This window comes from Sturnira hondurensis, unplaced genomic scaffold, assembly GCF_014824575.4.
Source record: "Sturnira hondurensis isolate 20B ecotype Veracruz unplaced genomic scaffold, ASM1482457v3 Scaffold0008916, whole genome shotgun sequence".
Lineage (NCBI taxonomy): Eukaryota > Metazoa > Chordata > Mammalia > Chiroptera > Phyllostomidae > Sturnira > Sturnira hondurensis.
The window spans coordinates 1,164,517-1,190,610 of NW_028081547.1; the positions used below are offsets into that span (position 1 = coordinate 1,164,517).

Genomic DNA, 26,094 nt, shown 5'->3' on the forward strand with positions numbered 1-26,094 from the left:
CCTCTGACACTAAAAACCTTGTGGGGGTTGAGGCAGCAGGAGAAACTCCCAGCCTCACAGGAGAGTTCATTGCAGAGACCCGCAGGGTCCTAGAAAATACACAAGCCAACCCACCTGGGAATCAGCACCAGAAGGGTCCAACTTGCTTGTGGGTAGCAGAGGAAGTGACTAAAAGCTAGTGGAGAGCCAAGCAAGTGGAATTTTTCCCTCTCAGACTCCTCCCCCCCACACAGCATCATGACACAGAAACACGGGTTTCCCTGCCCTCACAAAGGCCTAAGACTCTTCCCCTTACAAGGTAACAGGCACACCAAGACAAAAACAAATATGGTCCAAATGGAAGAACTGATCAAAGCTCCAAAAATAGAGCTAAGCGATGAAAGAGGTAGCTAACCTATCAGATGCAAAGTTCAAAACACTGGTAACCAGAATGATCACAAAAATGGTTGAGTATGATCACAAAATGGAAAAAAATGGAAGGGTATGCAAAGTGAAATGAAGAGAAATGTACAAGGAACCAACAGTAAAGGGAAGGAAACTGGGACTCAAATAAATGGTTTGGAGCAGAAGTAAGAAATAAGCATTTGACCAGAACAGAAGGAAGAAACAAGAATTCAAAAAAAAATGAGAAGATGCTTAGGAACTTCTGGGACAACTTTAAATGTTCCAACATCTGAATCACAGGGGTGCCAGAGGAGAAGAATAAGAGCAAGAAATTAAAAACTTATTTGAAAACATAATGAGGATTAACTTCCCCAATCTGGCAAAAGAAATAGACTTCCAGGAAGTCCAGAAAGCTCAGAGAGTCCCAAAGAAGTTAGACCCAAGGAAATACACACCAAGGCACTTCATAATTACATTACCCAAGACTAAAATGAAGGAGAGAATCCAAGCAGCAGCAAGAGATAAGGGGACAGTCACCTACAAAGGAGTACCCATCAGACTGTCAGCGAATTTCTCAAAAGAAACCTTAAAGGCAAGAAGGGCCTGGAAAGAAGTATTCCAAGTCATGAAATCCAAAGATTGCTATATCCAAGATTGCTCTATCCAGCAAAGCTTTCATTTAGAATGGAAGGACAGATAAAGCGCTTCTCAGATAAGGTCAAGTTCAAGGAATTCATCATCACCAAGCCCTTATTATATGAAATGTTAAAGGGACTTGTCTAAGAAAAAGAAGATAAAAATATGAACAGTGAAAGGACAGCAAACTCACAGTTATTAACAACCACACCTAAAACAAAAGCAAACTAAGAGGACAGCTAGATCAGGAGTGGAACCACAGAAATGAAGATCATATGGAGGGTTAGCAACAGGGGAGTGGGAGGAGGAGAAGGGGGGAGAAGGTACAGAAAATAAGTAGCATAGATGGTAGGTAGAAAATAGACGGGGGAGGACAAGTATAGTATGGAAAATATAGAATTTAAAGAACTTGAGATACATGGACATAAACTAAAGGGGGGAATGGTGGGGGAGGGGGTGTGCAGGGGGGAGGGGAATAAAGCGGGGGAAATGGGACAACTGTAATGGCATAATCAATAAAATATATTTTTTTAAAAAGAAAGAAAAAAAAGATTGAAAGTATGAACAGTAAAATGTTAACAAACTCACAACTACCAACAACTGGACCTAAAAACAAAAACAAATACAGAGGCGAACAAACAACTAGAACAGGTACAGAATCACAGAAATGAAGATCACATGGAGGATTATCAGCAGGGAGGGGGAGGGAGAGAATGGGAGAAAAGGTATAGGGAATAAGAAACATAAATGGTAGGTACAAAATAGATAAGGGGAGGTTAAGAATAGTATAGGAAATGGAGAAGTCTAAGAACTTAGATGCACGATAGACCCATGGACATGAGCTGAGGGGGTAGGGAATGTGGGTGGGAGGTGGGTGCTGGGCAGAGGAGATTAAAGGGGGGGAAATGGGACATTTTTAATAGTATAATCAACAAAATATATTTAAAAATGAAAAAAAGAAAATTTTGCTAAGTATAAGCCTATCACAAAAGGACAAACGCTGTATTATTCCATTCACATGAAGTATCTAAAGTAGTCAAAATCATAGAAGCAGAAAAAGGTGGTATGGTTGTCAAGAGTGGTGGGGAGACAGGAGGGAACTTAGTGTTTAGTGTGTATAAAGTTGCAGTTTTGCAAGAAAAAGTTCTAGAGATCTGTTGCACAACAATGCAAATACCTTTAACATTACTGAACTGGATACTTAAAAATGGCTAAGATGGTAGATTCAATGATATGTGTTTTTACCACAAACATATCAACTGGAAACTAAAACTAAATATGCAATTTATAAAATAAGAACATACATTTTGGACACAACAGAAGATGAACTGAAAAACAGGAAAGTGGTCAGTAGAAAGCATCCAGGCTGAAGCATGGGAAAAAAAGATAGAAAATATAGCGGGGGAGTGTAAAACGCATGCAGGACATGGTTAAAGAAGTAAGAAAGACATAGAAGGAAAGGAAAGAAGAGCACAGAAGTAGTTTCAAGGAAACAATGGTCAGGCATTTTTCAAACTGATAGAGTTTTCTAAACTGTAAATATATGGGCACTTTTCCATACCTATATTGGAATAAAATGAAAAAAAAAGTTAGTCACCATGGGTTAAAAACAAACCCACACGCTACTTGTAAGAGATATCTAAATATAAAGCTACAGAAAAGGATACTATCCTTTTGAATCCTTTAAAGTAAAAGGATACAAAAAGATGAACTGTTCAAATACTAACCAAAAGAAAATGGGTATAACAGTGACATCAGACAAAACAGACGTTAAGACAAGAAACATTACTAAAAGAAGTACATTTCATGATTATAAGAGGCTCAATTTACTGGAAGATATAATAATTCAAAAGATGTACGTATCTAAAGACAACTTCAAGAAACAAGTGACAAACTAAAAGGAAGAACAGATAAATGTCTATTTTTCAAAGATATTAATATATCCATTGAACATACAAAAGACACCAGAGATGGTGTCTATAGGAGAAGGGAAAGGGGAATATGAAAGCAGAGATCAAAGAAATAAAAGAAGGAAAGAAATAAAAAATCAAATAAGCGAGAAACCTTGCCATAATCAAGAGGTCAGCAAGACTTTATCTGCAAAGGGCAAGACCATAAATATTTTAGGTTTTAAAGGCCAAAAGGCAAAATCAAGCAACTATTTTTGCCAAAAGGCTGCCATTTTTACATTTTATAATGTCAGAACTTATTCTCAGCATGTAGCATGTAAAAACAGGCAGTGGCCCTATTGGCTCAGTTGGTTGGACGTCATCCCACAAACTGAAAGGTCGCTGGTTTGATTCCTGGTCAGGAGTCATGCCTCCTGGGTTTTGGGTTTGGTCCCCAGTCTGGGTGCATGCTACAGGCAGCTGATCAATGTTTCTCACATCAATATTTCTCTCCTTCTCTTTCTCCTTCCCTTCCCCTCTCTTTAAAAAAATAAGCAAAATCTTTAAAAACAGTCAGTGGGCCACATTTGGCCCATGGGCCACAGCCATGGGCCAAACACTTGTCCTGACTCAGATGACAGTGAACCATGAAAAAGGAACAAATCTCTCAACTCACTGTGTCAAAGGCCTTAATTTTAAAAATAAGGAAGGAGCCCTGGCCGCCGTGGCTCAGTGGATTGAGCACTGGTCTACAAACCAAAAAGTCACTGGTTCAATTCCCAGTCAGGGCACATGCTTGGGTTGCAGGCAAGGTTCCCAGCTGGGGGAATGCAACAGGCAGCTGATGAATGTTCCACTCACACACTGATCTTTCTCTCCCCCTATCCCTCTTTCCCCCTTTCTCTAAAAATAAATAAAATCTTTTTAAAGAATAAAAATAAGGGAGGCAGGGAGGGAAAGAGGAAACAGCCTGTTCTACCTTCTGATGCTCATGGTCACCTCCACACCCAGAAAGGGGCACAATATAGGACAGTGGACATATACCAGGGTCTGAGGAGCAAATTTCACAAGCACCTCCTGCTTTATAGGACCAATACACCCTTTCCTCAATGGCTATCTGCCAGGGGATGTCTGACTCCCTCACATGCAACTCCAGGCCTGCGTCAGCATCCAGCCCTGGGAAGATCTTCTAAAAATCACTAACAGATACAAAAGTGAGGCCAGCAAAGGGCAAAGATCTGCAGAGACTGGTGGTCCTTGGCCACCACCAAGTAGCCTGTAATAAGCCCCCCCCGCAAACTAGAAGCAGCACACTGAGCACTTTCCCCACTTACTACCTGTCCTTTCTTACCAACAGAACCTGCATTACAAGTTAGCAATGTGCCTTTTCAACTTTCTTGCACATGCGAGTGGCTGGTGAAATGCAAGTAGAAATTGCAAGGTGGGGCTTCTGGGTGAGCTATTTAAAGAGGCACACTCAGCTAAGGCACATCTTGCCTCGTCCCTTCCTTCTTCCTGCTGCTGGAACGTGGACAAGATGGCTGGAGCTGCAATGAAAGCCATATCCTACACAGCAGACTGAAGACAGCAGCACCACCATTCCACCCCGGACCCCTAACTCTAGACTACTGTGCAAGAGCAAAGTAAACCTCTATCTCGTTTAAGTCATTGTTGTAAGGATTCTGTGCTCAACAGCAAACCCAATCCCAAGAGCCCATTGGAAAAACAAGCTCAGTCACTTGCCTTCAAAGAGTGGAATGGAGTCACTGGAAAAAGTGTCCAAGGCAAGGAGGTCCTTCCCATCTTTAGACCCGCTGCGTTTGTGCTTATGTTTTCTTCGAAAGAAGGATCTGCGTGCAGCTGCTGACAGTGTCTTTGAGGCATTATTGTCATCTTTGACTTCAGACATGCTGAGCCTCCTGGAGAATTCCTGGTCCATCCTGCAGTCACAGGGAATGGCAGTCCTAGGAACGGACTATCTCCTGCCCAGCCTGCCCATGAGGAGAGCGAGACCTGGGAGTCCAGGCTCCTCCAATGCTCCTCTGCAGGTGTCATGGATACTTCACCCACCTATGCCACCAAGGGCCCCTGGCACCACTGCTGTGGGGCGACACAAACACCAGTGCTGGTGACAAGCTCTCAGAGTGGGCAATTTCTATATTCAGAAGGGTGTCAAAAGCAACTAAGCCTTCATTTGGTGGCATTACAGGTAATGCTTCCTGCCATAAGAGGAATGAAGCACTGATACACATTGAACATGGACAGACCTTAGAAAGATTATACCAAGTCAAAGAAGCCAGCCACAAAAGACCACATGCTATATGAGTGCACTCACATTAAAGTCCAGAACAGAGAAATCTACAGGTACAGAAATAGTGGCTGCCTACGGTTAGAGGAGGCAGGGAAGAGAGAAAGACAAAGGGGGAAGCCAAAGGCTATGTGACATCTTTCTTAGATGAAGATGGTGTTCTAAAGTTGACTGGTGAGGGTTGCACATAACTGAATATACAAAAGCACACAAGTTGTACGCTTTGAGTAAACTACATGGTATGTGAATTACATGTCAATCAATCTCTTAAAAAAAAGTTATGTCTCCTAAATTGCCAGTGTGCTTCTGTATAGCACTGACCTATGTACAGAATTGACTTAGGCTAAAAGTAGCTTTTTAGATGAGTAATTGTGGCAAGACAGACAGACCAGAAGCCAAGATAAATAGCAGAATGAGTCCCCCATTTTGAGGGATAGTGCCACAGGTGCCACCCCACCCAACCCCAAGCACCGCACACAAAACACTTACACATATTTGCTGGGGATCTGCCCACGCTGGATCTTCTGGGCGCTCTCGTCCAGCTGCCATGCCATCCAGGACCCAAATGTGCCCTGGGGCAAGGTGTCATCAACATAGAGGATGTCGTCTTTCTTAAAGCTCAGCTCATGCTCCACCTCTGCCAGCCGGTCATACAGGGCCCTGGACCAGGTGATGGAGGAAAGAAGATCAGGAGGCCACGTGCCTTTGCAGCCACGCTCCTGGGTCTGCTCTCCTGCTCTGAGCTCTCCCAGACCATGACCAGGCCCTGCCATCTCCCCTCATCCTGGTGGTGGTTCCCAAAGAAGGGAACCTAGATTTTATGCAACAAGACAAAGAAGTTGCCTTTCCTTCCTGAGATAGGGGCTCTCTGGGGACGAGGGCTCCCTCATACCAATCAGGTATAGAACTTACTGCCAAGAACCAAGACCGTATCTACCCTTCCCACTTGCCTTCTTCTCCAAGGCAAAGCTGATGGTCCCTACAGACTGGAAACTCCCTAGGACGGAAACGTGTACGCCCTCACCAGGGAGGGGGTCCTAGGGACAGGGACCCACACCTCATGGTGCACAGTTGATCAGTGGTTTTATTCTCTTTGTGGCCTCAGGTCTTAGGGAGTATAAAGGAAGCTAGGAGTACCCCTTGGAAACCACCAGGTACCTGTCCCTACACACATACTTCACGCAGAAAATAAGGGCACTGTGGACATACTGCAGGGGAAGACTGGTAAAGGAGGGTAGACCACAGGAAAATGAGGCCCTGAGGCCTCAAAATTCCCCAGGACCAAACCCCAAAGAGGCAGCCGTGGCCTCACAAGCCCTCGTTGGTTTTTCTAAGTCACAAGTATCTTGCCATGACCTTGTAGTTTGGGGCCCTAGTAATGATCACAGGCCTCACACTTTGAGGCAAGAATGCAAAGACATTTATTAGGAACAGTCTTCATCAAAAGCCCTTCCCCTGTCCCCAAATCCCTAGAACCCATGGCCACTGGCACCTGATGTAGAAGCTGTCGCCAGGCAGGCCCTTGACCTTGGCAAACTCCTCTGGGCGGTACTGCACCTTCAGGCGGACACCATCCTTGGGCTTCAGCATCTCCACATAGACCTCCTCTACTGTCTTGCTGCGCATATCCAGACTGCCGTACTGCCCAGGGACAAGGAACTGGGGTCAGAGGGCAGCAGCCAGGGGCAGCTTGGGCACCCGTGAGGGGCAGATTGTGGGATAAGGTGCAGATTCAACATCCCCTCCACTGAGAATCTGCCTGCGTCTCTTCGCAGGCAGAGCTGAGTCGCCTGCTCACTGTCTGCTCTGTGCTCCACAGCAGGATGGAAACATGCCATCCCTCACCAAGGAGGGGATCCTAGAGACAGGGACCCATACCTCACAATACACAGTCCATTAGTACTGTTATTCTTTTTGTGGTCCAGGAGAAGCCCCACTCTGTCCCCCAACAAGTAACACTGCACTTCATCTTGCTTATGCTACCTGCATTTCTCAATGCGTACAACCCAGCACCCCCATCCAACAGGAGATCCACTGAGAGGCAGATAACACTCTCTATCACATCAGAGTCCTGCCGCTGACAGCAGCAGAGCGCCTTCCCTCCAGATGCCAGTGCCCAAGCTGGGGCACTGCCCACTTCCCTGTGATCTGCCCAGAGGGTCTTGGCAGCATTCAACACTGACAAGGGTCACCAGGTGAGAGGCTGCGCTCCTCCACCTCCTATGCCACCTGAGAATGCAAGAAGCCTGAAAAGCACACAGAGGAGCCTCGCCTGCTGCTCAGCAGTTCAGAACTCACCTCGAGGATGAGGTCCCCTGGCACAAGGCCATCAGGGCCCTTGGCAGGACTGTCGTCCTCCAACTCGGCCACAAACACCCCATGAAGGTTCCCACCACATAAATGCACTCCAAGCTCCAGCTGGGACTTTCTGATGAAAACGGCTCGTGGCTCCGGGCTCTTCTTGGCATCTCCCACCATCCTTTCAGGAAAGAAAATGAAGTTCCTTCACTATGCACAGGGCAGGAGCAGGGCATGGAAAAGGCAAAACAGTGGCCAAGATCCTATTTCTACTTGGCCCCATGTCTCATGAGGCCTCAGAATCACCAGGAGCTGAAAGGCAGTCCCTGCAGAGGCTCCAGTTCCAGTGATTTAGCTTATAGGCAGGACACTGAGGTTTGGCAGGGATGAAAATCTGGGACCCAGGTTATAAAGCCAGTTGGGCACTGAGTGAAATCAACTCCTCTGCTTTCTAGCCCAGCTATTAACCATGTGCCTTGGGCTGTGCATCATTCCCACCTGGATTGTACTTGTTTTCCTACCTTATTCTGCCTAAGGAAGTTAGAGCCAGAACTGGCCACTGGCCAGAACACAACTCATTCAGCAAGTGTTTACTGAGCAGCTTCTGAGGCCCAGGAACTGTGCTAAACCACAAAGAGGGACCCACTGCCATTAAGGAACTCATAATGCAGTGATAGAGACTAAAACACTGGCAACGGATTGACTGAAGTAAAAGAGACAAGGGTGGGACGTGATGAAAGGGAACTCAGGGGAGATGTCAGCTGGTGATTACAATATGCTTCAGGTCAGTTCCAATGCAATGGACTTCGGTGCAAAGGACACAAAGCTGGCCTATTCTGAGTGAGGCCAGGGGTTGGTCAAGGTCCCACCAAGACAGGGAAACAGCTCCATGCAGGACCACATGCCCTGGCCCACAGGGCCCTCTTCCCATCTCCTGTTCTAGCTCCCGTGTGTGCCCTGCTTCTTCCTGCCTCCTCCTGCCCACAGAAAAGCTGATTGCTCCTGTGACTACTCTCCACCCCCACCCTTTGTAGGTGTAACCCCTGCTCATCCTGAACATTTTGAGTTAGCTGCCACCATTCCCTGCCACAATCCTGACTGTCCCCATCACAGCCTGTATGGCCCCTCCTAGCAAGTACCAGACAAAAAAAAAAAAAAAGCAAGAAAGGGCAAGAGGAAGGAAGGGGAAAAGCCTGCTGTGTGTCAGTAGCACAGGGCAATACTGCTATCCATACCCACACCTCTCAGAGGATGTGCTCCTGCCACGAAAATGACCTGCCTGGCCCTCCCATTCACTGAAGCACACAGGTGAAAGGCTCACAGCATGCATTTGCTGACCTGGAGCTGGGGCCGCTCTGCTTGGGTGAGGGGGTGCCAGGGCCCTCATCCTGCTCCATCAGCGGGTCAATGACAGAGGGATGCTCTGGGGTGGTAGCACCACTGCCCTGGAGAGTGGAGTGGGTGCTGGCAGGGTCCAGGTGGGAGCTGGGGATACAGATAGGACAGGAAGAATAAAGAGCACAGAGCCTCCAGAACCCCGGAGCCATTTGCTGTCCCTCAGTGACCAGGACTAGGCTGTAAACAAGGACCAGATTACTCAACACTGCACCCTGAGCCCTGAGAAGAACAGATGCTCTGAGGGCTTGAACTCAGGTCATCCACCCTGGAGAATTTGCCTGTCTTCTCATCTCCAGCCCTCAACTCAGGGACCCATTGTGAAGGTGTCAGCCTAGGGGACACACAAATTTGCACCTCTTTTCCCCTGTGCATCTTGTTCCACCCCCAGCTAAGCTGTGCAGTGCTGCATGGCAGGGGCACATTCCCCTTCTCTCATCTACCCTGTAACCCACAGCATGAGGGCAAATAAGGGCAGTGTCTGCCTTTGGACAGGGGCTCTGTGTGTGAATCCTGCCCTAGGGCCTCAGCTCCTGGTTACTACACCCCCAGCTGTGGGGCCTCCTGCAGCTCAGGGGGACCCAGCCATCTGTTTCCACACCCTATTTCAAAAGTAGACACCTGCCCTCTGACATGTCCTTTCTCCAAAACCCAGAGCTAGTCAACTCTCCTCTTACAGCAATAGAATGCCCAGAACTTACAGCTGGTACCCTGGGTCTCCCCGTGGTGAACCATGCACCTGCCACACTGATCTCACCACCCCCAGCCCAGACAGCCCTTCAGAGGCCCAGGCCCTCACCTAGACCGGGAGTGGCTGCTGAGCTGGTGCATGTGGGGGTTGTACTGGGCCAGGATGGTGATGGTGTCACACTGCTGCCCAATGATGAGCCGGGCCTGCTGCTCCGTGGCACTCCGCAGGTTTATGCCATTGAACTAGGAAACACCCAGAGTGGGGTCAGTGATAGGGCAGGGCAGGGCTGGGAACGTGGGGAACACGGCTCTTCCATGGAAAGGAGGTAAGGAGGGAGGGAAGAAAGTAGTGCAAAAGGGCAGCTCCCACTTACCTCAAGTAACTGATCCCCATACTCGAGGCCAGCCTGGTGTGCAATGCTGCCCCCAGTCACCTTGGAGACATAAACACCACCCTTCTCTCCACTCACGATGGAGATGCCCAGCGGTTCTGAGCCCTTCTGCAGCTTGACATGGCGTGGCTCCTCCATGTAGGGCCTTGGAAAAGAGACAACAGTTTGGGGGACTCAGACTCAAGGGAAAGGTCTGGGCAAGATTAGAGGCAAGGCATGCAATCAGCTATGCAGAAGGGGCCAGGGAGCACCTATGATGACACAGCTGGATGGGAACATGATGACCCCACCTTTGTATGACAGCAATACACATTCCCAAAACCTCATGCTCCACAAACACAACAACCAAATGGACACGAAGCACCCAGCCCCAAGGACACAAAGAATGGTCCAATTGAACTAGAAGTGCTGACATATGCAGGGGGAAAGCACAAAGATTTTCATAACATGAGAACAGTTCTTTCACAATGTGCACTTTACACACCCCCAGTGGGGTGTAAAGATGGCCTCAGGTGAAAAGAAACAGCTTCTGGGATGATATCCACCCAAGAAAAGACAATATAAAGTATCAGTTTTATATTTGCCTATATACCGGGTGATGTAAAATGATCATGGAAATTAAGCTAATGCAAACCCAAGCCATTAAAAAAGGAGCAGGGAGGCTCAGAGTAAGGCAGTGACCATGCACTTGCTGGCCTGGGAAAAGCTGACCACGTGCCAAGGGCACAAGGGGGCTCCAGTGGGGGCCTCAAGTCAGGCCAACCTCAGACTCCTCAGGGAGGAGGCCCTGGGCCTGGCAGCCATGGGCAGTCTCAGGAGGGATCTGTGGTGGTGAAGACATCTGGAAGGTGCGAAAGGTTAGAAACAGAGGGCTGCTCGGAGAAGGAAGACAACCACAGACTCCTGGAACGTAACAGAAAGACAGAAAGACAGCCAATTGCACTTTGTGCTGCCCTGAGCTCCTCCTTTCAGGACAAAATCATGGCCAAAGGTAGAACCAGTAGGAGAGCCATCTCCTTGGGCTGCCCTCCAGAGCACATAGGTAGGGTATATCCATGAGGTAAAGGGTAGCAGGGCAGGAGGAGGGCAAGGGCCCTGAACCATCCACCCTGACACCCAGAGGCACAGCAATTTCCCAAGCTCTGTGAGCCTCAAGCTGCATCCCCACTGCTCAGCGCCCAGTCCTCTTAGATGCTGAGGTCAAAATCCTCCTTGACTTGTCACTTCTCCTCTCCCACACGCCAAAGCACTGTCCCATTCCCAAACTCACCTGCTGTACAATGCCTTCCTTGACCCTCCAGCTCAGACGCATCACCAGTCCCCGGCCTGCACCCTCCATTACTTTAAGACTCAACACATATTAGAGTGCCAGGCAGTTTAAACGTTCTAAGAACCCTTAGTGTGCAACCACCCCAACCCCGTCCTCATGCCCCAGCCAAGGACAATGGTCCCAAGGCCCAGAGTCCTGAGCAGGTTGCCTGCCCAGACCAGCCTGCCAATGCAGCAGAGCTGGTTTCTGGTCTGTGGGTCCTCATTCCTCACTGAACATCCTTTCCTCTGTTCCTCCTCCAAACAACACACCTATCTCAAAAAATAACAGGTAACTGAATCATAACAGCCATACAACAGACGCCATTAAGCTTATATGAATGATACCAAGATTTACTGACACAAAATGATATCCAGGACATGCGGTGGCTGAGAAGACCTGGCAGGTTGCTGGAGCAACACATCAGTGAATGCTAGGTGAGCAAACAAGGGTGGCCTCACCCTAGGATCAACTCAATTGAAACTCTCCAACCACGCTGCTTCTACCGGCAAGCACCTCCCCTTGACTGAGCCCTGGTCCACCTGTAGGGATGCTCTGTCCATCACTATCTCTGGCACAGATGTCCAGGTCGTGCTCACCTGTCCTTTCTTCGCTCCCCAAGGGCGACAGGGTTGACTGCAATTCTAGGCAATGTGGAGGCTGAGGTCTGAGACTGGCTACAAGAGGACAGGGTGTCGATGTTGAGGGGTGACTGCGGAGGTGTGCTGCATTCAGAATGCGACAATGAACCTGCCAAAAAAGGTGTGGGGTAACTTGGGCCTTGATCTTGCATTTCATTCCCCAGCAGCAAAGATCCAGAGAGAGACATGATCCAGACATGTGGCCCCATGCCGCGGCCACATCACATGTCCTTGAATTCAGATGCTCAGCTCCATATGGCCTTTCTATCCCCCACACCACTAGTGTTTACAGACTGGCTGGAATGATGAGGCAGCCATAAGCAATGCCCAGACACTCCACTGTGAGGACAGGGTGAAACAGAAGGCAGGGGAGGGAGTGCAGAGTTCTCACCTCTGTCAGAGCCCACAACAGACCGGGGATATCTTGGTGTTGATGGAATTTTAATGCGTTCTGCCTTGAACTGCAAGTTGCTTGAAGATCCTGTGGTTCCATAAGGGGAGAAAACTTTAGATCTGTGAGTAAAAACTACCCCTCACCCCTCCTAGTGGTCAGGAAATACTCCGTCATGACAAAATGCAAAGCAGGGCCCTGCTATTAACCCCCAAGGGGACGTAAATGTGGAACAGGCAAGAAAAGCAGACACGTAATGCCCAGTATCTGAGTAAACTGTGCAGGAACTGCCTGCTCAAGAACAGACTCACATCAATCTCATTTTTTGCCTTGGAATGAGGACAGTGACCCAAGTGAAGGACGTGGCTGCTCACCTGCTCTCACAAGGCTAAAGCACCTCCACCACAGTCTCGTTGTGGGGCAAGTGCCAGACTCTGCTCTGGGCTGCATTTCCCATAAGTGAATAGCAATACAGAATCCCCCGGAATGCCCAACAAGCTCAGTGACAGGGAGCAGGGCTCCTGGGCCAAGGGGTCACCAGAACAACACAACGCCGCTAAGGAAAGCATGGAGAAACAATCGAAGGCCAAAGGAAACAGGCATTGAGAAGCTGATCTCAGCTCCGGAAGGGGAGGAGCCATGCGGGCAGGCTCCTCCCACCAGGAGGCCAGCCAAGATGATGCAGGTGGAGATGAAAAAGGCCAGTGACCTACTATGGTGAGAAGGTTCTAGCAGTGTAGTTACCAAGGCGGGCACTGGAGGGCAGTGAGTTGGACCCATGGGAGGCTCTCATCTCCGAGTAGTCGCTGCAGGCCCTGTGGCTCAGGTCCAGGCTCAGGCGTCCCTGGTGCTGAACACTGCGAGAGAACAAGATAGGTAAGGGGCCAGGACCAGCCACAGCTCCTGGGGAGAAACACAAGTGATAGGCCTGGGCAAGGCCTACCTCCCTGGGCTGGCAGAAGGGAGGCCCAGAAGCCAATGGCTGTCAGCTGAGGACAGCCCCCTGCCCACAGCCATGCCCAGAGGAGGCATCCACCAGGCACGCTGCACATGGTAGGTAGAAAAGGCCCCACAAATGAAGTGGGACCAGCACAGCCACTTCAGCCTCAGCTGGGGTTGGGCTCGCTGTAGGAAGGGCTTCTACAGGGAAAACAGAGGCTCTGAATCCTGGGTGGGCTCTCAAAGGGGAAACCTCTCCTCTGGGGTGAGCAGGGAGAGGCTAGATAGACAGAGGGCCTTGGAGAGCTTCAACCAGAACCAATCGAGGAAACCAGAGGGCAGAGAGCCCAGGTGACACCCACACCAGTGGGCCTACAGTCAGGCCCATTGATATCCTTTTCTAATCACATAATGAGACTACAGCTCTTCCTGCCTGAAACCCTGGAAGTCTCCACTGTGCTTAGAATAAAACCCAGACTCCGTATCGTGGGTGCAGCCTCTGTAGGATTTGTGCCCTATGACCTGGACTCACCTCCTGACTTACCGTGCCTTTGTCAAGCTGCCCACTCTGTGCCAAGAGCCCTCCACACTGTTGTCAAGTGCCTGGGCCACGCCAACAGCCCTTCTTCCTGGGGACTCTGCCCAGGTCTTGTGCAGCTGGTCTCTTCTCAGCCTTGTGGTCACAGCAGCCTCACCCTGACCAGGGAGCCCTCCCCACCCTCTTCCAAGTAAGCCTAGCTTGTCGCCTTGTTTTATGGATTTCAGAGCTACTCGGTGCCATCTGGTATCCCTCTGTTTACCTTTTCCTATCTGCCTCCCACACTTGAACACAAATGCCACATGAGAAGAGACTTGTCCATTTAGTTCTCCACTGCATACCCTTGGAACTAAAACAATCCATATCACTTAATAGGTGCTAAATAAACACTTGTCAAATACTTGAATGAGCAAATGAATGAAAGTGAGCTTGAGCCAGTCCACTCACTTTTTAAGGATCAGTTTCCTCACCTATATAAAACAGAGACAACACTAAATGGGTTATTTATAAAGGTCTCAGCTCAGTACCTGGCACATGAGCATCAAATCATTGGCTACCATCACTATCACCTTTCCTTAAATACATTTTCAAGCTCCATGTTGGTGAACCCAGAGCACCCTTAAAGCCCACTTTGTCTGAGGTCCTTGAGCTGATCAAACTAGCCCCTTCCCAGCCAGGCAAGGAAGCTTCTCTGTCCACAAGCTTCTTCATGCACAAGGGGCTTTATGTCCAGGTAGGCTTAGATGGCTGTGGTATAGGAGGTGTGGGGTGACTTCACATACCTTGGATGTAAAACCTGGGGGCCGATCTCTCTGGGGACAGGTGGAGAGCTGCAAGGGCCAACCCTGTGGCTACGCACGGTGTAGATGGGGTTCCGCAGGATGGAGCTCACAGTGGTGCTCGGAGTCATGCTCCGGGGAACAGTGCCTAGAAATGCACTGGGTGAGAACACTTGTCCCAAAGCACCCAGCCAGCCCCAGACCTATGCAAGCCTCTGGCCTCTATCTATAAAACAGAGAACTCTCTTTGATGCTGCCTATTTCGCAGGCTGCTATGGGGACGAAGCACTCTGAAAAGCTTAGAAATGTCACTAGCACAAGACTTAACATCACCCCAAACAGGGCAGCAATTGCTCACTCTCTGGACCTCTGGCTGCTCCTTGAAATGACTGCCTCCATTGGGTGGCCCTGTGGGCCCACAAAGACCCTCCTCCTCCCGGCCCTCCTAGCTGACTTACCCATAGACACTTTGCTGGGGTAGAGTGGGGGGTTGCTGTGTCGGCTGGAGTGCCCTGGCGAGTAAGGGGACCAGTCCTGAAGCTCTGGAGAGAGCTCTCCACTGGCTGAGACGCACTTCTGCTCCTGCAGAACCAAAGGCAAAAGGGAGTGGCTGGAAACAGGGGAGCACGTAGGTGTTTGCAAGCAACTCTGCCATTCTGTCACTGCTCATTTAAGCTACCTTACACACCTCGAAGAACTTCCCTCAAAAATACTCAAAAAAAACTACAAAGAACCTGTTCTTTCCAATTAAGAGAAGTTATATATGTGTGTAGAAGGTGGACTGTGCATGCATCAGGGCTGTGTGAAGTTCTCTGTCTGCAGAGAGTAGCATGGATTTGTTCTCCGCTCACAGAACCCTCCCTTCTAGAAATGACTACAGTACCCACAACAACAAGCCAGACTGTTAGCCAGGTTAACAGATTCACGAGTGCTATCTTCTCTCCCTAAACCCTTCAAGGTAGGCCTATGTCACCTGGTTCTGTTGTACAATTTCAAACGCTTCTTGTTGAATAAGCAAATTAAATGCTATATCCAAGAATGTGTTTCTCTCTTGGTATCATATCCTGGGTACTGGGTAATGTGCATATCCTGTGCTACTCTCCAGTCTCCTAAGGAGGGCTGCTTCCCACTGGCAGGCATCAGCTACCCCTTCCCCTCCCTCAGGTAGATGCTCAGGACAAAGGGGCCAGGGCCAAGCACAAGCCTGGCAACACAGGTGCAGGCCACTTGGGGCATTCTCACAGCCAGCTACCCTTTCCTATCCCAACCCCCAGCACAGCATTGGTTCTACCTCCAAGAACTGAGCAGGAATCACCACTGGTGCAAGCTTTGGACGGCAGCTGGGAGCAGACTTTGGCCGGCGACGCTTGTGTCCCAGCTCATCCGTCTTCTGGGAGGTGAGGTCCTCATCACAGGACTTCTTGGCAGGCAGGTAGGAGGTGTCCCCATCCGCCTCAGGGTAGTAGCTGGAAGCAATGCGGACCCTGGCCTTGCGAGGGGGTGAGGAGTGCATGGGTTCCCCAGGGTCCACATCGGGGGGCAGGGCACTCGGGGGGCTGGTGGATGGGGAGCTGCCCACCAGGGTGGCCTCAGACTCAGAGCTGGTTTCTAGCCTGTGCTGGAACTTAATGGAGTCACTCCTCCTAGGAGGTTTTGGGGGTGTCAGAGGCCCCACCCTCTTGGAGGGCTGGGGGGAATGAGCAGGCCCAGGGCTGGGGAGCGGGTAGTCTATTTTGGGGGGTGTCTGGGGGCGTTTGAAAGTGTTAGGGTCAAAGATAGACTTTCTTTGCTTTGGCTTCTTGTAAACAGAGAGCTTCTCAGGCCCAGCGGTGGAGCTGAGCATTGCCTTGGGCCAGGTCCCGCCGCTGTTGGAGCTCTCAGGCTCGGCCTTATCCAGGGGAGCCTCTGTCGCCCCACAGGAACCAGCCTCAGTCTCAAAGGGCAGCAGGGGCTGCCGGCTACGCATGTCCACCAGCCCATAGCCACGCTCCCCAGAGGCGTCTGAGCGAAAGGAGCTCAGGCTACGCTCAGAGGCGCTGGGACACGTCTCAGGGGAGACTGGGAAGGGTCCCCCAGGGAATGGCTTGTGCAGGAAGGAGCTGCTGCCTCCTGGGGGCTCCTTCCTGTCCTCCAGCCTGTCTGTGTAGAAGATGTCCGTCTGCGTGGAGTTATTGTGCTGCATCAAGTTCCGTTTATTCTGACCCTGCACCTCTGGGCCATGGGCTCGAAAACTCAACATCTTATCAGAGTCCTTGATGTTTTCAAAGATGTTCTGGCCACTCCATGAGGAGCTCTGAGGGAATACCTGAGCAGGAATTGCAGAGGAGTGTGAAAGAGAAGAAAAGACCACAGACCCTGGCAGAGCCCCTGAAAAGGCCCCTGCAGGTAGAGCAATGGTCAGGAATGGGCCATACCCCCCAAAAAGGCAGACCTACACACATGAACACACGCACAGACATGCACACATACCTCTCCCTGGCAAGGGAGGCTTTCTCATGGCCCTGGTTACTGTGAACCCACAGGACAGCCATATAATGCTCTTGACTTTGAGCACTTTCTGATAGCACCTGTGTAATGTCCTGCACACTCTTTTAAATTATTTTTAAAAGATTCATCATTAAAAATGCATATCGTGTAGTACATTCACACAATGGAATATTATTCAGCAGTAAAAAGAAATGAGCTCTCAAGCCATGAAAAGACTTGGAGAAAACTTACATGCATATTATTAAGTGACAGAAGGTGATCTGAAAAGGCTACATATTGTATTATTCCGACTATAATACACTCTAAAAAAGACAAAACTATGAAACCAGTAAAAAGATCAATGGTCTCCAGGGATGGGGGCGAGAGAAAGAGAAATGAGTAGGTAAAGCACAGAAGATTTTTATTACAGGGAAACCATACTGTGTGATGCTGTATGGCAGACACATGTCACTACACATATGTCTAAACCCACAAAGTGTACACCACAGAGTAAATCCTCATGCAGATTATGGACTTCAGTTATACTAACATATTAACACTGACACAAATGAACCCCACTAATCTAAGACACATTAATAATAGGGGAAGCAGAGGGGGGTATATGAAAATTCTCTATATTAGTTCAACATTTCTGTAAATCTAAAACTGCTTCTAAAAAAGTATATTAATTTTAAAATAATTATTTTTTAAAATTTCGCTTAGTAAAGTGAATGGACTTATTTTTCCCAACCCTCTGTTATTACTCTTTTCAATTCTGTAGGCAAGTTGATAGAAAAGCACAATGAATAGACATAAACCCACCATTCAGAATCAACAATATTGTAAACAATTGTCTGTATCTGTCAATATTGCAAAACATTTGAAGTTAAGTTACAAATATGACATTTCAGCCCTAACAATTTTACCACGTACTTACCCAAAAAAGGCCATTTTCCTCAGTAACCCCAATACTGTGGTTATACTCAGAAAATTTAAGTTCCCTAAGATCAACTAATTATTCAATCCAGATTCAAAAGCACGCCACTCTCTCCAAAAAGTCCTTCAAAGCTGGCGGAGGCAGGGGGTTGTTTTCTTGGTTTTGTTTTTAACCAAGATCCTGGTCAGGGTTCATGCACACCCTGCACTTTATACATCAATACCCCCTTTTCAAGGGTCCCGGGGACGCAGAGAAGATCAGGCATATGGAGCTGAGGCTCTGCTCAGTGCACACACAGCAAGAGCAGGGATGGGATGGGCAGGGCCCTTACCTTCAGGAGGGAGAGGGTCAGGGAGTCCTGGCAGCTGCGCAGCAGAGATTCACACTCAGTCAGAGATTTGTTGTCCAGTGCAATGCCATTGATCTAGGGCCAGACAGAGAGCCTGTCAGGCCTGCTGCCAGGACAGGGCTCTGCACCCTGCCAGCCCTGGTGGGACAGTGGGCCTAGCTCTGTAAGGTGTCCAAGTATGAAGCTGACAAAGGAAAGAAAGCCCCTTCCCAGTAAGGCCTTTCTGAAGCAAATGAAACACACAGCCTTAAAATTACTCTGCAGGAAGGTGCCTATCTGAATGGGCCCAGGACACCAAGGGTCCTGGAAGAAGAGCCCAGCTCTGGGGCTTCCTGCTGTGGGATATGGAACCTTGATTCCAAACTCCTTCCTGCACATGCGCCCCCTGGGGGTGGGAGGAGATGGAAAAACAACATCACGGGGTGAAAGGCCTTTGTAAATTAGAAAATGCCACATGAGATCAAGTATTGTCACTATTCACTAAGATACACCACACCACTCATGGTTAAATTCCTGGCCACGTCACTCTCAGATGTGTTCCAATCTTTGGAAAAGTGCATGTGCAACAGGCGAAGGGTTAGCCCAGGCTGCATCCGAACCCCGGAGCTCAACACCCCGCAATGAGAAGGAACACGCTACCCACATACCCAACCAGGTTTCCCTCTCATAGAACCACGCTGAGCAGAAAAGCCAACTGAAAGGTCACACACTGTATGGCTATACTGTTCACAAGATGATGAAGTTACAGAAATGGAGAACCAATTAGTTGCCAGAGTTTCTAAATGGGGGAGCAGGGTGTGGGTATTAGTATAAAGGGGTAACAGAGAGAGACTGTGGTAGGAGGACAGTTCTCTTTTTTTGTCACTGTTTACCCAAACACGATCAAATGACACAGAACTAAATACACGCACAGTACCAAGGTCAACTGTCTGGTTCTAACTTTATAATATTAGTTAAGTTATGTAAGATGTAATCATTGGGGAAAACTGGGTGAAGGGTATATAGGACCTCCCTATATTATCTTTGCAACTTTAGTTTTAAAACTATTTATTTAATATAACTGAATTACAATTATTTGTATAATTATTTCAATATCAAAAGCTTAAAAATATATGCGGGAGGATTATTTTAGAGTGATAGGTTAATTTGGTTGTTTTTTCTTTATAACTTTTCCACATCTTGAAATTTTTCACAATGGCCATGTTACTTTTAAAGTCTGGCACCCCAAGAATCTGGAAAACACTGGCAAAGATGTGAAGCAATGTGCTCCCCCACGCACTGCAGGTAGGATTAAAAGGGCCATGACCATTTGGAGGCACAGGGAAGATCATATCAAATGTCAGATGCTCATCTGATCCAGCAGTTCCCCCAGCCCAGGAACAACAGCCCCGGTGGCTCGCTTTCCTGGGTCCCATGCAGTGACGCAGCAGTGGCTCCACAGCTCCACTTGCACAGGCAAAGATGTCCTGAACGACCACTGGGGGTGGGGGGAGGGGGTGCTTAACAGCTGGTGCTGCTGCCACTAAGGACTGTGCAGCAACTGAAATGACCCAGACACACCTAGGAAGAACCGCAGGTCATGCTGTTAACAACAAAAGCAAGGTTAGCAGCTGAGAATATTATGATCCCACCTGCTTTTTGTTTCTTTTTCAAAATGTGGAAGATGCACATGTTTTAAACATTTCTGGAAGAAGTGTCTGTTGTTCACAATAATTGCCATGGGGGTGGGATGCTATGCCCAGGACCAGAGAGGAGTTACTGTCACTGAGCCTGCTGAATGATTGGAATTTCGGGTGTGTGTCATGAAAAAGTGTATGCCTTCAATTTTAAAAAGTAACTTAAAAGTATTAAATGTGCATGCCCTATGACTGAGCAATCTCACAGCACTGCAGGGATGTGGTCACGAAGGATGCCATTAAATACCCCCAAAGTGGCTGCTTCCCACAGGCGAAGTCCACGGCAGGGCTGTTTGCAATTGCAGAAACTGAAAACAACTTATGTGTCCACCCATCACGGAATAATTTAAACCACAGATAATCAAACAACAAAACACCATGAGGTAGACAAAAGTAAGGATAGACTGGGAAAGATACACACAATGTAGAATGCAAATTGCAGAATAACATAAGGTGATTCCAGTATTGTATTTTAAAACACAAACAGAAACTATAAATCTCAATCTGTGTATACAGTTATGGTCCAGCTGGGAGCACATCTTCCAAACGGGCATAGAGAACCCCTTCATGAAGTGAGACTGAGCGGAAAAACGGGGACTACTACTTTACACATTTTTGTAGTGCTTGAGTACTTTACAGCAAATGAGTCTTAGTTTGGTAGAAAAAGAAACACAAAAATAAATGGATAAAAGATTTGCTAAAAAGATTTTTTTTTAAATCACACAGAGATATCATTTTTCTAAATTGACCTAGCATTACATTCATATATAGAATAATGGTTGTAGAGAAATATAGTAAAAATGTTAATAACAGTTATCTATAGGTGGTAGCAATAACACTAATTCTTATTTCCTTCCTCAACTTCTTCTGTACTTTCTAATTTTCTTTTTTTTTTTTGAAGGAAAATGAAGTCTTTTTTTAAAAGATTCTTATTTATTTATCTTTAGAGAGGAAGGGAAGGAGAGGAGAGAAATATCAATGTACAGTTGCCTCTTGTGAGTCCGCTGCTAGGAACTGGCCTGCAACCCAGGCATGTGCCCTGACTGGGAATCGAACCGTGATCATGTGGTTCACAGGTCCACACTCAATCCACTGAGCTACACCAGCCAGGACTAATTTTCTATAGTAAATAGAAATATACTATCTATTTCTATAGAACAAAAAGTCACATTTAAATGTTCACATTTAAAGAATAAGGCAAACATAAAAACAATGTTCATTATGTCTTGTTCACGCCTCCCACATCGGTAATCTGTCTGCGGGCAGCAGATGGCGCAGCTCCTCGAGACTTACCGCCACAATCCTATCTCCCACAGCAAGGGACCCCTCCTTGGCAGCTGGGCTTCCGGGCACCACAGCAGCAGCATACACTCCATTCTCCAGACTGATGCCACTGTCTGTGAACCACAGGGTGGACCAAAGGTGGTCCCTGGTTAATCCTTGCTCAGGTCTCATGGTCCTCTGGTTGTCCCACCTCACCTTTGGGAGATACTTTTACCAAGTTGGCAGACTATGACCTGTCCATCCCAGCACCCACCTGAGCCAGACCACCCAGGGGCTGTCATATCTGGTCTGGTGAATCACTCTGAGACAAGCAAGACCCAGGACCCAGGTGGTCACATGCCAGGGAAGCACACAGGCTGCATTTAAGCAGCGCCAACACCTCAACCCTGGCAATGAAGTATACCTGAAAACACACACATCCCTCAGCACAAGAAAGGGCCACCCTGCCATCTGAAGCACTCTGCCTAGGCCGCTACCTTTCTGTCCGCTCAGGTTGATGTGCAGTGGCGTGACCACCTTCCCGCCTAGGGACTTCCTCCGCCGCACGACCATGTTGATGGCCCCCTCCCCATTGAGGAGAGCCTTCATGGCCTGCTTCTTATCCTTGTTAATAAGGTCCACGTCGTTGATCCTCAGCAGCCAGTCGTTGACCCTGAAGAGAGGCACAGCCAGGTCAGTGTCCATGCAGGTCTTGGGACCAGGGGGCAGCCCAACTGTTCCCACTGGAGAGTCAAATGCCAGAAAGCAGGTGGCCCACATAACATTCAGAAAGATTTCCCCTTCCAGGCTGGTCAAATGACTAAACTCATATAGTGGAGGTAGAATGCCTGGGTTCAAGTCCTGGCTCTACCACTTACTAACTGAGTGACCCAACCCCTCAGGGCTTCAGTGCCTTCAACTGTAAAATGGGGTAACACCTACCTCATAGGCCTTAAAGATTATTTATGTAAAGTGTTTAAACCAGTACTGAGCATATAGTAACCACTATTTTATCATCACAGGTATTTCATGGAATAAGCATGCAATGCACATTCTATGCTCTCACACATATTGCCTGAGCACTTTTCTACCCAAAGATGTGAAAGACAGCACCTGGTGACTGGAGAAGGGTCAGGTTCAAAGGCAACTGCAAGTCAGACAGTATCCTTTACGAACAATGTTAGCAGCTGAGCCTGCAGGCCTCAGATAGACTGAGTCCCTCAGACCCTGGGATGCATGCATTTAACTACCACCAGGCTTTCCAGGTCCTTTCACTGGGTCACAGGGCCCAACCTTCCCTCCAGAACCTAGGCTTCCTCCACTCTTACCGTAAGCGGCCATCTGCAATGCTTCCTTTGTCCACCTTGGTGACAAATATGCCGCAGTCCCCAGGCAAACAAGGCTCATTCACACCTTCTGCCATATCAAACCCCAGTGCCTTCAAATCAATGTCCTCCTGTTAAAACAGTAGCAGCACACTTTGCAAAGCAGTGACAAGAAGCGCTTGGCTCTTAAACCCCAAACCATTCACTCTAATGTGGGGACTCTCCCTTCACCATGATTGACAGGACACTTAATCCCCAAGATACAGCCCATGAGTAGCTAAAGTCTTTCCCTCTCAGCCACTACAGACACACATCCCCACTAGCATCACCCTTGGGGACTCTGCTCTTCCCTCTGTGATCTGTGGGCTATGTCAGCCCCTGCCACGTGACACAGGAAACCAACCTGCTACACCCCAGCTAGAACAAGTGCAAGGAAAGGATGCATTTGCATCCTGGGAGGAAAAGCCAAACCTCCAAACTAGCAATTGTGACACTGGGGGACACTGTAAGAGGGCCCCCTCTTCCTCCACCATTCAAAATCTTCAGGTCAGGAGGAGAAGAAAAGACATGAAGAAAGCTTACGGTCTCCCTTTCGAACTCTACAACTTCTGTTTCCCACTCCATGGAATCTGTGTCGATGGCTGAGTCATGGGAGCTGTGGGCCATCAGCTGCCGGAAGCGGGCCTCCTTTTCCAACTGGGATTCCATCTGCTCCCTGTGAAGAGAGGGAGCCATGGCAATGGCCCTATGGGAGGTGAAACATGCCCCCCAAGTCTCAGCTGGGAAAGCAGGTGGACCACTAACGAAAGCTCAATGGGGCTTTCACCTCATACTTCCCAATAAATCTGGAGCATCAGGTCAAGGCTTCCTGGGTATCGGTAGGTTTCTATACTGTTTTTTTTTATTTAAAGACTCAGAAATTCTCGCATTTATCTAAAGGTTTAATGCAATTCCTTTGAAAATGCTAACAAAACATTTCCATAGATAGAGACAAGACTATTCTAAACTTTACAGGGAAAGGCAAAAAAGGTAGAACAGCTACATCAATTGTGAAAATGAAGAATTAAGTGGAACCCTGGCTGGTGTAGCTCAGTGGCTTGAGTGTGGGCCTGTGAATCAAAGGATTGAGGTTTGATTGCCAGTCAGGGCACATGCCTGGGTTGCAGGCCAGTTCCTAGCAGGGGACACACAAGAGGCAACCATACATTGATATTTCTTTCCTTCTCTCCTTCCCTTCCCCTCTAAAGATAAACAAATAAAATCTTTTTAAAAAATAAAAATAAATAAAATCTTTTAAAAATACATTTATAAAAAAAAAATTTAGCCCTGGCTGGTATAGCTCAGTGGATTGAGCGCAGGCCTGTGAACCAACCAAAGTATCGAGGTTCGATTCCCAGGTAGGGCACGTGCCTGGGTTGCAGGCCAGTTCCCAGCAGGGGATGCAAGAGAGGCAACCATACATTGATATTTCTCTCCCTCTCTCAAGATAAATAAATAAAATCTTTTAAAAAAATATGAACAGTGAAAGGACAGCAAACTCACAGTCATTAACAACTACACCTAAAACAAAAACAAAATCAAACTAAGCGAACAACTAGAACAGGAACAGAAACACAGAAATGGAGATCACATGGAGGGTTAGCAATCGGGGAGGGGGAGAGGGGGGAAAAGGTACAGAGAATAAGTAGCATAGATGGTAGGTGCAAACTAGACAGGGGGAGGTTATGGGAAATGTAGAAACCAAAGAACTTGTATGTATGACCCATGGACATGAACTAAAAGAGGGGGATGTGGGTGGGAGGGGGTATGCAGGGTGGAGGGGATTGAAGGGGGGGAAATGGGACAACTGTAATAGCATAATCAATAAAATATATTAAATAATAAAAATTAAAATTGATTTAAAAAATATGAATGTTAGACTTGATCAAAATAAAAGTTAAGCTCTTTGAAAGACCCAGTTAAGAAGATGCAAAAAGACATGTAACTTTGTCCTATCCTGCAGCCACTTGCATATAATGCCCTTCTTCCTAAAACCTGGGCCCAGACCACCTTCTCAATTCATCAGCCCTGCCTATTAGGCTCCTGGCACACTTGTGACCTACTTTTGTTTCCTTCGCAACAAAACATGCTCCCAGGTTCCACACCTCTGGATGGGCTGTGCTCTCACTGGCCAGCTCTAGAATGCTACCCAGCCTCCTGGGCAAAGCTCCAAAGCCTCCTCCTGGGCCCTAATACCCTCTGTGCAGCCTGGAGCTCTTCATTTAAAGCTGACTGCACCCATCTCATCTCTTTCCCACTGTTGCTTCTGGTGTAGCAGCACAGACCGCATCACAGCACCCACAGGTCAGATAACTCAGCAGGAAGAAGATGCAAACACAGATGTGCTGAATGAACCGAGGAAGCTGACTTTCTTAGACAGCCTTGGCAACTCCAGCACAATTAAAATGGAAATCTCCTCCCATGTTGAAGCCCCAGAGGGTCTAGGCCGAACTTAGTTTGATTCCATTACTTGCTAGACCCAAGGTGGGTCCCTGGAGAGACTGTGTCTTTGCCTGAACCCCTGAAGTTTTCTTTAGAACACTCAGGCCCCAGAGGTTCTAGGTTTTTATTTAAGAAACGAAGCAGCTTATCTTATGTTAGATGTTACTGAATGGGAAGGGGAGAGAAGCTGTACTCCCTTCTGAAAGGCATACCCTGAGTAAGCAAGGTTTGCACACTCACACTCACAGGCTTCTCACCTTCCTTCCCCACCCTACCAGTGTGGGAAGTCCCTGGAATGGACAGAGAACCACTGCTTCTCAACTAGAATCTGGCTCTAGTAATGACTACTGGCCTCTGCCAATTTCTCTCTTAAACTTTGATCTTTGTGGTTTCAATCCACTACTCAGAGTCACCATGTCTTAAGGGTGACCCCTGGGGGCAGGGCTGTTGCTGAGCTGAGTTGTCTGACATCCCAAACAGTCTCTTCCAGAAAGGCATCCATAACACAGCAGGACAGACTGCTGAGTGGTGATCACAATCACCTGCAAAACTGCACCACAATCTGTTGTTGCTTTGTTCTTTTATGCCCTCACCTCTCTGATGGCTGCTTGTGTCTATCTTCTGTGTGCTGTGAGCCCCACAAGGCAAGGACCTTGTTGGCCTGCTCAGCTGTTTCCCCTGGGTCTCCCTCAAGCCTGACGCAAACAGACCGGGCACACAGTTAATCCTTGTTGAGTTGAATGAGTGAGGAAGGGAGGGAATGAATGAGCGGACAATGCATGCCCGTCCATCCCCAAATGGCCTGCCTGTGAGCAGGGCCCTTTCTTCCTATGTCTTTGTGCACGGTGCACACCTCCATGCGCTCAAAGGACTACTATCATTTTCTCTGCTCCTCTAAGAGTTTCTAATTAACTCTCCACGTGGAGGCAGCATCTGAACCCTTTCTACAGATTGACAGAGTTCGGGGGGAGAGAAGAGACAGATGGCCAGGCCAGGCCCTGCCCTGAG

At 48.1% G+C, this 26,094-nt stretch overlaps 1 protein-coding gene across 3 annotated transcripts in view; it reads right to left on the reverse strand.

Annotated features, from left to right (window-relative positions):
* Positions 1-26,094, reverse strand: part of DLG5 (discs large MAGUK scaffold protein 5) — a 127,243-nt gene that overhangs the window by 10,711 nt on the left and 90,438 nt on the right. For 2 of the 3 annotated variants that reach the window (XM_037056371.1, XM_037056370.1), the window contains 18 exons: positions 23,188-23,320; positions 22,609-22,736; positions 21,778-21,953; positions 21,311-21,414; positions 18,324-18,416; positions 15,881-16,894; positions 15,048-15,171; positions 14,593-14,737; positions 13,078-13,190; positions 12,334-12,423; positions 11,901-12,051; positions 9,975-10,137; positions 9,710-9,843; positions 8,854-9,000; positions 7,516-7,696; positions 6,710-6,858; positions 5,707-5,877; positions 4,653-4,849 (listed from right to left, as the gene is read on the reverse strand). In XM_037056371.1, the coding sequence (XP_036912266.1) occupies positions 4,653-4,849; positions 5,707-5,877; positions 6,710-6,858; positions 7,516-7,696; positions 8,854-9,000; positions 9,710-9,843; positions 9,975-10,137; positions 11,901-12,051; positions 12,334-12,423; positions 13,078-13,190; positions 14,593-14,737; positions 15,048-15,171; positions 15,881-16,894; positions 18,324-18,416; positions 21,311-21,414; positions 21,778-21,953; positions 22,609-22,736; positions 23,188-23,320 (3,413 nt within the window). The remainder of the gene's footprint in view (positions 1-4,652; positions 4,850-5,706; positions 5,878-6,709; positions 6,859-7,515; positions 7,697-8,853; positions 9,001-9,709; positions 9,844-9,974; positions 10,138-11,900; positions 12,052-12,333; positions 12,424-13,077; positions 13,191-14,592; positions 14,738-15,047; positions 15,172-15,880; positions 16,895-18,323; positions 18,417-21,310; positions 21,415-21,777; positions 21,954-22,608; positions 22,737-23,187; positions 23,321-26,094) is intronic. The other variant, XM_037056372.1, reaches the window with a different exon arrangement.